Below are 12,499 nucleotides of genomic sequence, written 5' to 3' on the forward strand. Positions count from 1 at the left end.
TTAAGATTTTTGGAAAGCCTATTTTTGGAGTTTGCCGCCTTTCAAAATGATCATTTTCTAAAGTCCCATACAAACTCCATTAAAGGATGTCTGCCATCTCCATTTACCATATTAAAGTATAGGTAATAGAGATGAGCGAGCATGCTCGTTTAAGGCTGGTACTCGATCGAGCATCTGTCTTGTCAAGTAACTGATTACTCGACCGAGCACCATGCGGGAGATCTCTCTTTTTCTCCCCCCCACATGGTGCTCGGTCGAGTAATCAGTTACTCGACAAGACTGATGCTCGATCGAGCATCAGCCTTAAACAAGCGTGTTTGCCCATCTCTAATAGGTAAGTATCCACTGAAAAATGGCTCCCAAGAGATTTCGAGCAACAGTTGTCCTGTGTAAGCTCAAGACTAGAGATGAGCGAGCATACTCGATAAGACAAACTACTCGAGCGAGTAGTGCCTTATACGAGTACCTGCCCGCTCGTCTCTAAAGATTCGGGTGCCGGCGCGGGTGAGAGGTGAGTTGCGGCGGTGAGGAGGGGGTAGGGGGTGCAGAGAGAGGGAGAGAGAGATCTCCCCTCCGTTCCTCCTCGCTCTCCCCCGCAGCTCCCCGCCCCCTGCCGGCACCTGAATCTTTAGAGACGAGCAGGCAGGTACTCGAATAAGGCATTACTCGCTCGAGTAGTTTGCCATATCGAGTATGCTCGCTCATCTCTACTCAAGACCCAACAGTACAAGAAATGGCTCAGTAGTCGCAGATCACTGAAGACAAAGCAACTAGCGAGCGACTTTTGCTCAGTGTAAATAGACAGTTATTCATCTTCGAACAACTGCCCAGTAATGGAAGTGGGCTACTGGAAGAGATCTCCGGAGTGCTTAACCTCCATTTATTGAACGACTGTTGTTCCTGTGTGTAAGCACAGGAGCAATAGTCATTGGGGTGACTGGCGGGCGCTTCTATGCCCAACAGTAATCCTGTGTAAAGTAATCCTTATCTTCACAAACAAGGTTCAAACAACAGATAAATCTAACGACACCTTTTTATCCTTTCTCAATGGTTCCAATGCCAATAAATCTGATTTTCTGCACTTCCCCTATGGTATACTAATTGCTCTCAAACTATATGATCGGCAATTCCGCTGCCAAACTCATTCAGGCTCTCTTGCCTTCCATTCGTTCAACCACACCCATCATACTGATGTTTGACATCTGCGGCTTCCCTCAGCTGGAGATGTTGTGTGTTCCAAAGAGACTGCCCTGGCACTGCCTTTTTGGCTTTGGCTCATACATAGTGACAGCCATTCATCTCTTCATAGCTTCCATAATATCATGTACCTGTCCTGAAACCAAAAGCAGTCTCACTGGAACTCATGGCACCTACAGCTAAGTGGAGATGTAGATATCAATCATCAGCATGATTGGCTTGGTTGCCCGGATGGATGGGGAGAGAATGTGGTTGAGTTTGGCAGCGAAATTGCCCCACCCATGGTTTGAGAGCAATATCACACTATTCAGGAAACACTAAAAATTGGATTCCTAGCATTGGAACTACTGAGGAAATAAAAACTGGTGTAGTTAGATTTGTTCACATGTTGTATGTTAGAGTTACTTTGTAATGGTGAATAGAGGCAACAGACTTCCTTTAAAGGGGGTTTCTGGGAATTTAATATTAATGACCTATCCTCAGGATAGGAGATCAATAGTTTATTGGTGGGGTTCCACCATTCGGGATCCCTGACAACCAGACGATTCACCAGCCCGCTGTTAGTACAGCAGATCCGGATGTCCACATTAGGGTCAAAGCTGTAAGTCTAACAGAAGGGTTTGCTTCCAATGAAATCAATGGGAGCAATGCCATGTATTACACTTCCGGTTCCCACTGCAGCAAAGAAGTGTAATAGAAGGCTTCTCTCCCATTGATTTCAATTGGGGTAAGGCTTTCTATTAAACTTATGGTTCTCTCGGCAATGCAGATGTCTAGCTCAGCTGCACTGAGAGCAGGCCAGAGCATCAGCTGATCGGCAGGGACCCTGGCCGATCAACTATTGATGACCTATCCTGAAGAAAACCCCTTTAAATTAGTCACACATGATATAACCTGGAAGGGATTTACTACCAATTTCTTTGCCGAATGTCCTCCACCAACCTTGATCTAGCTATGTGTACAATACATACAGAGGTAGCCGATTATTCCAAAGCAAGAAAAATGACAAAAACCTAATTATGATTTCAATAAAACTTTTTTCTATGTAATAAATTATAATGTTTTGCGTTATATTTAGTTTTACATAACCGTGAGAAGTAAATTGCTTTCTAAGATCTCCGTCGCCGTATATATGTCCATAAGGTAAAAAAAAGATAATTTGAAATTCCTAAAATGTCTGTTTTTTTAAGAAAAACACTTTTTTCATTTCCAAGATGTTCATTAAAAGTAACCTCTATCTAAAATTAGTGCTGAGTCAAGTAATCATCGAAATTAAATGTTACATTTACTGCTTCAGCTAAACTAAACTTCATTCATCAACGATAACTTGTGGTATTTAGCGGAATGCCATAAATATACTCTTTATTGCCACTCCTTATAAAATTATAGTAGAATACAACCATGTCTGAGCCCTTTTGGTTTTGGCAATCGAATTGACTGTTTTGTTCCTTTTATGCCTATTTTTTCTCTTAAAGGAATGTAGAGTTTAAAGGGGAACAGACGGATTTTTTAAAGTTATAAATGACTAACTTCAATGGTCAGAAAAAGGTCTCCATCAAGAATCTACAGGTGATATCTACCTGTCTAAATGTTAAAGGTGTCTAAAATTACACAAAGAGAGGTGTAATACTCGTTCTAAAAACAGACCACTATTGTACACAGGTCGCATCTGGTATTCGAGCTGACCTTAATTTGAGTGAACGGGTTGAGTTGCAATTGCAGACACAACCTATGGACAAGAGTGGCACTGTTTCTCAAAAGAAAAATCAATGCCTGTCCATTGCATTTAGTGTTTGTTCTCATTACCACACCCCATAGATGTGAAGGACTGCTTGACCTTCGGGCCAATTGGTACCTCTTTAGATTGCCAAGCTTAAAGGGATTTCCCCACTACACTTTTTTTATTGTCCCCAGTAGAGCTAGCATTAAGAAGCCCCTCAAGCACTTTTTACGCACTTATGTTGCATCCAAGTTGCAGTTATGGTCTGGGACCTGGCCCCCCATCACTTCCTGTTCCACCCTATGGGATCATGCCAGTGCTACGTCTCTCCTTAATATGTTCCCGTACAACATACAATACCTTAGTCCCATCTACTGCTCCCAAAACTGTAATATTGAGACTCTAGGTTAGTATTTTAAAGCCCTTCCCAACCATGCTCATGGATGACAATGCAGCTAGAGCTTCTAAGTATCCAGCCAGGCAATGAATCCTACATCACTAGTGATATGGCTTACATTGCCCTGACTAGAAGTACTTAGAAATACATGAACGCAACGTGGTGGAAATGCCGAAAATGACATTGGAGAAGATCACGTGACTGGGTCTGAGATCTCAAACAACAATGAAATTCAGGTACGAAAACACCTTGAAAAATTGGTCCCAGTGTTGTCACTTGTAGATTGGGAATACAAGGGCTACCTTCAAGGTATGGGCAAATCTTTCTTGGACAAAAACAAGATGTAAAATGTAAAAATAACATTCTAGGAGAAACTTCCTTGAGTTAGAGCTTAGAGAAAGGACATTTTCCTTGAGGTCAAGTCTCAACGCAATATAACACAGTCAATGGTCAGATAATGTACCTCAAGTAATGTCCTGAAACTCATCAAAGCAGGTTATCACTAACATAACCATGGATGAGAACATGAGACATCCGAAGTGTTCCTTGGTATATTCATATCTTCTCTCGATTTCTGGTTTTACATTTTCTGTTAAGATAAATGCAAAAAGTTCCAAAGATAATCACCCTACTTCTCCAGCAGCAAGGCGAAGAGCACCATCTCTAACGCATAGCAATAGCACCTACATGCAAGCACCAAAGCAGGACCATCTTATAGTTCAGATTCATGATGGACAATGAGATGTACTATAAATATGTGAAATACAAATTCCTTAATTAAAGATCTCCATATCTATATTTATAGATGTCCGACCACCTTCTTGTATTAGTTGATTTATGTCCAGTTGTTGGACCACTCACTACCGTTGAGTGAATTATTCCATGTCTGGCTCATGAAGAGAACAATCTATAGATTCAGAGACAGTCCATGCAAGGTTTATAAACATGGACATCCTTTTTTAGCAGTTGTCGTAGACCTCTGGTGGAGCCTAGACCTTGTATCTGCTGAAAGCCATGTCAACTTGTTGTTGGTACTCTTCCCCGTGACCACAGTGCAGGTTCCTCAGAATCGAATGTCCTTCCAGTATAAGTTCAAGTGTTTTGTTTGCAGCCTAAATGCACCTAGGAACATTTAATCAGAGATATATCTGATTGTTTAGAACCTGTCTGTGACTTTCCAGCCTTAGGATCAAAGGATTATTAATTTTTGATTGCATAAATTTCTGCTTTGGAGGAAATTTTCTGCTGTGAAGACAAGTAATGGCCAATAGTGGGAGGTCATCCGGTGTCACTGTAGTGTTTCTTTCTCGTGCATGACTTACAACATTGTTTCCCATAAAACTTATGGTTGCATACTCCATGCTGAGGAACAAGGGAGCACCAAGTGAAGTAGTCCACGCATGATGGATCCTCTGTAAAGCGAGAAAATACATTGTTACATGGTATTTTAACGACATAATTTTTAAGGGTAATTAAACCTTTTTCAAAAGTTTTGACATATTGTAGTAACATGTCAGAACTTTTGATTGGTGCAGTGGGGCTTTGGGTGCTGGAACCCCATTGATCACTACAACAAATGGTCAGAAGTGCTCATGGATCTGCCATGTTTGCATTTTGACAGTTCTGTATAAGCCTACAAGTTAATGCCTGTGCCTTTAAAAATACCAATTCATTAGTAATAATGTATTTAGAATTCCCCTAGCTTTTGTTGCTACTTAGAAAATCTGTCACTCATATTTAACAGAAGTTTGGCCAAGAAGTTGTAATTATCTAAGTCATGGTTCACTTGTCGGGCATATTTTATAATTATGTATACTAATTTGAGCTTAATTACTCCATGATAAGATTGTAGACCTATAGGAAAAAATAAAAAGCGTCATAGCCAGGATCCTGCTACACCCCCCAAACAGCTGTCTGTGTATGGATTCTGGCTTGGTTTTCAATTCCCAATCACTTCGCTACAGACTTGTATAAAGGGTCAATCATTGATTTGAAGGAATGCTGCCATCCAATAGGTGGCGCTGCAGAGGTATTGCTCCATCTTCCTTATTTGCATATTACCCAAAGGAGTATGGATGGCCTTATAAGTCTCCTCACTCACCTTCTTGTTGCTCTTCTCACAGAGAGACAATACCCCTCCCGATTCACGTCACAGGACTCTCACTAGTCAAGCCAAGATCCTACTGCACACTGATGAGGGGCAAAAACCTCCATGCCCAAAACTATATAGAAAGACTTAACTCAGACAACCCCTTTAAGTCCAGTGCCTGTAGCTGGTATTTTGATAGATAACATATATGGGGGCGCTTTATGGTAGACACTATATATGGAGGCTATGTATTGAGACTCAAGGAAGTAGACAGAAGAAGAATTAAGGCCTTTGAGTTGTGGGGCTGGTGGCGTATGCAGCACATACTATGGACAGAGATGGTCACAAATAAGGTGATCCTAGACCGTGTAAGACCAAAAGTATCACTAGAAAGCAAAATCGCCAAACAACGGCTTTCATACTTTGGTCATGTCATATGAGCCAATTCTCTATAAACAACATTAATGCTCAGCGCAATCAGTGGGTCCAGAAGAAGAAGACGCCAAAGAACATGCTGACTAGACACAATCAAGGTTGACACGAACATGAATGAGGAAAATCTGAAGGAAGCCGCCAAAGACAGGGAAGCATGGCGTATGCCTATGCACAAGTCGGCAACAACTGAACGGATAAATCATCATCATGTATGGTTGCACTTTACAACAGACAAAGTGTATGGGAGCATTTTGCAAAATGTGCTGGTATTTGTAGAAAGGCACCTGTTTTAACCAGGAAATGTGGCTACTGAAGTATTGTTAAGGGGCTCAGAGAGGTTGGGAGGCCCCAAGATAAACTTTTGCACCCGGGCCCATGAGCCTTTAGCTACGCCCCTGATTGAGTCTCTCATTTTAAAGAATAACTTGGCCACTATATGGCGACAGTATTTAATAATTGTGTATGGCGGTATTATTCAGTTTTGGTCTTATTGTTATCAATGGAGGATTTTCACTTTTTTAAAACATTTTTTCCTTCAGGTTTACGTTTCATACCTTGGGGTCCTGAAGAAGGGCAGAAGTGCATGTTGCAAGCTTGGGAAGTTGGTGGCTTTTGATGAGGCAAACATCCGGCTGCAGGTCTACCTTGATGAAGACACTGGACATTTCGTAACTGCACACCGCCACCACACGTAACTGTGCACTGATGAGAATGGACACGTATTAAAAGTCATCGTAGGAAGATTTTCAGGTTATTGTATTTGATATTTAGAACATTTTCAGCAGTTAAATCATTTTTGTAGCATAAGGATAAAGGATTTACCGGTTGCCATGAAGATGTATGCCATCCATAAAAGGCAGTGTACGGCACCTGCCCGGGGCACGGCTTGCTATTGCACGGCTGCTCTAAGGGCACATTCACTTTTCTGACACTACGGCATCTTCTCTGAGGGACAGTGACAAGTTTTCCATGACTGTCTTGTTCTCCGCACTTCAGTTCCCGCTTTCTTACTCCGGGGCCACATGATGCTGAACACTGTGCACAAGTAAATAACTATATTAGCACCACGAAGGATACTACATTTTAGTCATCAACCAATCAATTAATTAAAGGGGCGTAACTTGCATTACGGATTTCCATTGTAATTCTTTCTATCTGGTCCATTTTTGGAACAGAAAGACGGAAATAAAGGTTTCATTTTTTTTTCCATCAATTTCAATGGGTTTTCAAAAAAACAGAAATCTTTCAATTTGCTTCTGTTCCATTCAGTTTCTGCTTTTTTTTGGGGGGGGGGGGGGTTACGGAACAAATAGCACGTTCTGCTGCGCTATTTCTTCCACAAAAACCAGCTCACAGCATCAGCCTCAGTAGTACTCAGTGTAATCCTCGACTCAGCAGCGCCTGGCAATGTTCGATGTTGCGGTAGTCTTCGGGCGTATAGCATGTACCCTTCTGCCTGGATCCCACACGTCATTTCATTTGCAGGTTTCACTTGCAGGTTTTGCGTCCTCCATGCTGTAATGGCGGCGGCCTCCACCACTTCGATAAATGGGCTGCCTACATAAGACTCTCTGCTCTCCCTTTATCTGCTGCATTACAGTTTATTCCAAAATTGCTGCGGCAATAACATTCGGGCACGTATGCCCTTTTCCTATAGCAATAAAGTCATAAGAGGGGGCTTAGGGCATTATTATCATTACAGTCCGAGCATACTCGGAGCATGGAAAATATAAAAACCGTGACTGAATAGAGGCAGAATACAGCCAGACAGAGTTGGTGGGATAGAGCTGAGAGCAGTTCTGGCTTCTATGTTTTCCATGTTCTGAGCATGCTCGGAGTGCAATGATGAATATGCCCTAAGTCTCATCACTCTCTCAGCTCTGCTTCCCAGCAATGATATCATCTGGGAGCAGAGCCAAAGGTCCTGTCAGTCCAGAACAATAAAATCAGAGTGAACAAAGTCATGTGACCTCTCTGAAGGTCCTTAAAACATATATATCATTTTAACTATGTAAAGCCATCAATAGGTTTAAACCCTTACTACAATTCATCATGGCATAGATTTCACTAGGTGTTGAAATTGTTATGCTAGAATGCCGGACTCATGGAATGCCAAGAATACATTCCCTACTCCATTACTTCAGCACCTCATCCTGAACTTGGAGCATCAGTGTTGTATTCGGCAGCAATTTGCTTGACTGTGTATCGTCTGCTTATCAGAATGATTCCTGACATCCTCCTCTGACCCCTTTTGTCAGTCTGTTAGTCCTGTGTGCAGTGCATTAAGTCCTGATCTCGGCTAGTCTAGCACCGATGACCAGACCTCGTTGGACAGTTCTTAGATGGCTCCATCTGAAGTGGAGTCACTCTAAAACTGATCTACGGAAAACTCATCACTTGATACTCTGCTGCTCTCCGAGGTCAAAGGTCTAATTTCCATACAGGGAATCTCAAATCTTGAAAGAGCCGAGGTCTAAGATAAAGTGGCCAATCAATGTATAATATACCAGAAGGACGTTTTTATTGGATTTTCCCTTTAAAGCTTAATTCTACAAGAAAAAAAAATTAAAAATTCCACTTGCATCTTAACTTCTTACAGATTTGTTGAGTTTTTGGAAGTCCCATTGGTCTACCCCCTCTTCATCCTGACACCCTTAGAACTGTCACTAATCTGTTTTACGATCTACTCAGTGCATTGCAAAAATAAACAGCTCCTACCTCATGTTCTATATTGCAGTATCCAAAAGAGGGAGCATATTTTTGAACATGTTTGTTCCTAACCCAACTATGCACTGCATATCTATGGTGACCTCATTTGGTGGAAGCAGGGTGTGGGATCATCAACCTTACGTCAAGAAAAAACATTTTTTCCAGTTTTTGTATAAACTTCACATTAAATAGAGGAAATGAGCAGACTTGAATACTTTGCCACTCTCATACCCTCATCGTCTCCCTCTTAGAATTTACATGCTACCATTGAAGAAACGGTGACAAGTGTTCCAACACCAACCATGAACTAATATAAGTGAAACAGAATTTTTTAGTATATTGACATAGATTTTATGTAGGTTACCTCAGTCCATGCAGATATCACCCATTGTAATTTGTCATTCTTCTGGCAGCGTGCTAACATACAGCTCTCGGTGGACTCTGGCTTTGAGTTGGCTGCACACAAGTTTTCTGGAAGTATTTTATACTTCTCCAAGTTGACACTTCTGCAATAAACTTCTCGTTTCTTAATTCCCTTTCCACAAGATCGGGAGCACTGGAATTGATGAGGAATGCCAGCTGTCAGACGTTAAGATGCATAGCTCATGGACATAAATTACATTAATATGATATTATCAGGGCTTACTTACAACGATATATACCAGAGGTGAACACCTTAGGTCTTCGGGGTCAGTATGAAGCCAAGTTTGAATTCTTGAAACCTTAAGATTTCCCTATATAAATCTATACATTGAGCGTCTCAGTCATCAAACCAGACAGCTTGGCTGATGCAACTCTACTTAACTAGTGACAGCTATAAGACCTGGCTTATTACAAGGCTTTGGAGACAGACATTTGTGTGGCCCATGAGAACAATATTAATTCAGCTAAATTTACTATCTAGGAATTTTTTTTCTTTGGTCCTTTTATTGGGCCGGGGAGTATCCCCTGTGTTATTAATCAAGTATACGGCAAACTTTCAGGGAGGCTGTACTTCAATTGTACTTGTTCATAATATGCATTCTAGTCATTCTACAAGTATATCACGAACTATTTACTATATACTATCTTACTTGACTTGACTTGACTTTACATACCAACAGATTGTTTGCATGTTGCATTGATGATACCCCTTGATAAGTGTCACCTGCTTTAGACAACCCTGGCCCTAAATGGGTGGTGCTAAGTTTAACACTCATTCCCTATCCATAAAATAGAAGATAAGTGTTGCGGCACACCAGACGCAACCAGGGAGTAGGTCCTGGGTGATGTCACGATGTCAGCCCTTGCCTAAGTGATAGGGGTAATGGTGTATACGTCTTGTTACTTGTCGCTGGGCACTAATAAAATAGCATCAACGTCTGGTGTGGGGTTTCATTGGTTGGTTGGGGGGTTGTTTTCCCATTGGGTATAACATTATCTAGGGTGGACTGCACCTTCCATGAACAAAAATACTCTTCTACTTCACCACAGCAACTAAGCTCCTTGCTTCCACTCTCATACCGTTTCTTTTCCATTGGGGTTGCTCCACCTTTTTTCTTACATTGTCATCACCTAGGGACAGTCTAGTTGCCCCCTGGTTCCGGATGTGGGCCACCCTTGTCAGGGCAATAGCCCCGCTTTTAGGTAGGGTATCCTTATATTAGTATAAGTGGGTGAGAATCCCCTTTCCCCACGTTTTAGTTTCATCATAAATAGTTTTGCTTTCTACATTTACAAATTCCATCCTTATTGGACATCTATGAAGTCCGATCCAGATAAGGTGTTTAACATCCAGCTCAGACGTTACAATATGTGTCTGACTGGTGAGGATTGAACCACGAGGACCCACATCATGCATGAACGCTAACGCTCCCATTGAACTCTATGGGACTGCCGGGGATTTTATGTAGGGTGCTCAGTAATCACCGGCAGTCCTATAGATTTGATTAGACCAACAGCGATCATAAGTGACTACAGCTCCATTCAAATGAAGGAATAAGTGACTTTCACTCTTGTGATTGGAGTGGGTCCTAATCGTCAGACCCCAACAGAGCAGACACTTATCTCCTATGTTGTGGATTGGGGGGAGATGTTAAACTAATCAAAATATTTTAATGCTGAGGGAATGGGTTCCTAGTTAATCCTTCCATTATTAATTAGATCCCAAAACAGAGTCAGGCACCATTGTAGCTCTAGTCAACCACAGTGGGTTTCAGTGTGTACCAGGAAAAGGTCAGTTTACACAAGCTGATTACTGGGCCGAAGCGTAACTCAGAACACTCATTCACCTACAATTGGGCCGGGTGAAGGGACCAATAAGTCAATAAATGAGAAAATGCTTGTTTCTGTGAGCATAAAATTGCTTGCTGATTAATGGGGCGTCTCACCATGTGAACAGGGAAATGTACAGCTGGCCAATGGGGACGAACTATTATATCAGTGATCACTCATCCCCATAAGCCGTTTTTTGGCCTGTGTTAAAAAGAAATGAAACAAGCGGCAATCAACATGCATGTCGATGAGTACGTATTACATAGGCCCAAAAATCTGACCTGTGTAAAAGGACAGACCATTAAGCTTCATTTCCCTATGGTAAACACAATTCAATTAGAATATTTCTGGGTGGTCCATTCTTTGGCCCACAAAGACTCTTTAAGTGTAACAAGAACACGTGCAGAGAAGACTAGGACTGTCTACAGGTCTCTGGAGCAGATGCTTAAAGGCAGATCTTTTTATCTGTTTTATATATCAACCTACAAAAAATATTACGGAACCTGTCAAAAGACAACAAGGCTAGTAACAAAAAATCAAACTCTACTTGATTTTCTGCAATATCTCTTTCTCATTATACCTGAGACCATGGTCCAGAGCTCCATTCTGCCGGACAGTCTTGTGTGTTGCACTTTTGGACTTGGATGGGTGTACTCACTGGGCAGTTGGAGTGTCCAACCAATTCCTCACCCTGCATAGTCTTTCTCTGGAGACATTGTATAGTCCTGGTTTGTTGGCCACCACCACAAGAGACACTACATGAACTCCACTGACCAGTTGACCAACTATAGGAAACAATAATATAGTCTTAGAAATATAAAAATATCAGATAGATAGATAGATAGATAGATAGATCAGGTTCTGCCATCAGATAAGGTGGCGATGTGATGGGTTCATACTCAACTTCAGATTGTCACAAACTATATATCAAATTATCTGACTATCAGATATTCACAATAATGAACCAGGAATCTATCATTGAATCATTGCAGGTTACTTACTAGGCTGGACATGGTTGGGTATTGCAGAATTTTGGCTCCAGGAGAGGTTTGCTCAACAAGCCACACATGCTGGAATTCACTTGAATCCGAAGATCTTGCAAACACACAAATTTCACATTCATTTGGCCTTCAAAATAAAGAAATTACAATTAATACCAAAAGACTCTGTCTGTTTTTCTATCTATTTAGTGAATATTGATAGTTAATAAAGTGGTAACTATTAAAGGGGTTGTTAGCCATACCGTACATGGCTGATTGTTGTGTTATTCCAGTAACAGCAGCACTCAGGTTGTATGTGGCATTGCACTCATCTCCATCCAATTCAATTCAGCTGAGCTGCAATACCAGACACGACCCATGGACAAGGGAGGCGTTATTTCTGGGAGAATGCCGCCATGATTTTGTAATCCTGTATAACCCCTATAACTGTCTACCTTTGTGTATATGATGGATCTTTTTTTTTAGAAAAAAGAGTTCCCAATGGATGAAAAAAAAAAAGTCACATTTTCAAATCCTCATTATTCTTCTCACAGAGTAAAAATTACACTAGCATCAATGACAAAATAACTAGGTGCACACACAATTAACCTTAGGCAGGGGATTACATTACATAGAACTCATGGGGTCCCATAGCAAAACTTGGAATTAGACCCCACAAATGTGAAAAAAAAATAGAAATATGTTCTATTACATAACAT

At 41.3% G+C, this 12,499-nt stretch overlaps 1 protein-coding gene across 1 annotated transcript in view; it reads right to left on the minus strand.

The window, feature by feature from the left end:
* Positions 1–686: 686 nt before the first annotated feature.
* Positions 687–12,499, minus strand: part of ADAMTS18 (ADAM metallopeptidase with thrombospondin type 1 motif 18) — a 91,746-nt gene continuing 79,933 nt past the window's right edge. The window contains exons 18-23 of the mRNA XM_066583601.1: positions 11,802–11,928; positions 11,381–11,585; positions 8,912–9,103; positions 6,661–6,873; positions 6,393–6,540; positions 687–4,726 (exon numbers count right to left, since the gene is read on the minus strand). Of these exons, the coding sequence (XP_066439698.1) occupies positions 4,593–4,726; positions 6,393–6,540; positions 6,661–6,873; positions 8,912–9,103; positions 11,381–11,585; positions 11,802–11,928 (1,019 nt within the window). The 3' untranslated portion in view covers positions 687–4,592. The remainder of the gene's footprint in view (positions 4,727–6,392; positions 6,541–6,660; positions 6,874–8,911; positions 9,104–11,380; positions 11,586–11,801; positions 11,929–12,499) is intronic.

This window comes from Eleutherodactylus coqui, chromosome 11 (genome assembly GCF_035609145.1).
Source record: "Eleutherodactylus coqui strain aEleCoq1 chromosome 11, aEleCoq1.hap1, whole genome shotgun sequence".
Classification (NCBI taxonomy): Eukaryota; Metazoa; Chordata; class Amphibia; order Anura; family Eleutherodactylidae; genus Eleutherodactylus; species Eleutherodactylus coqui.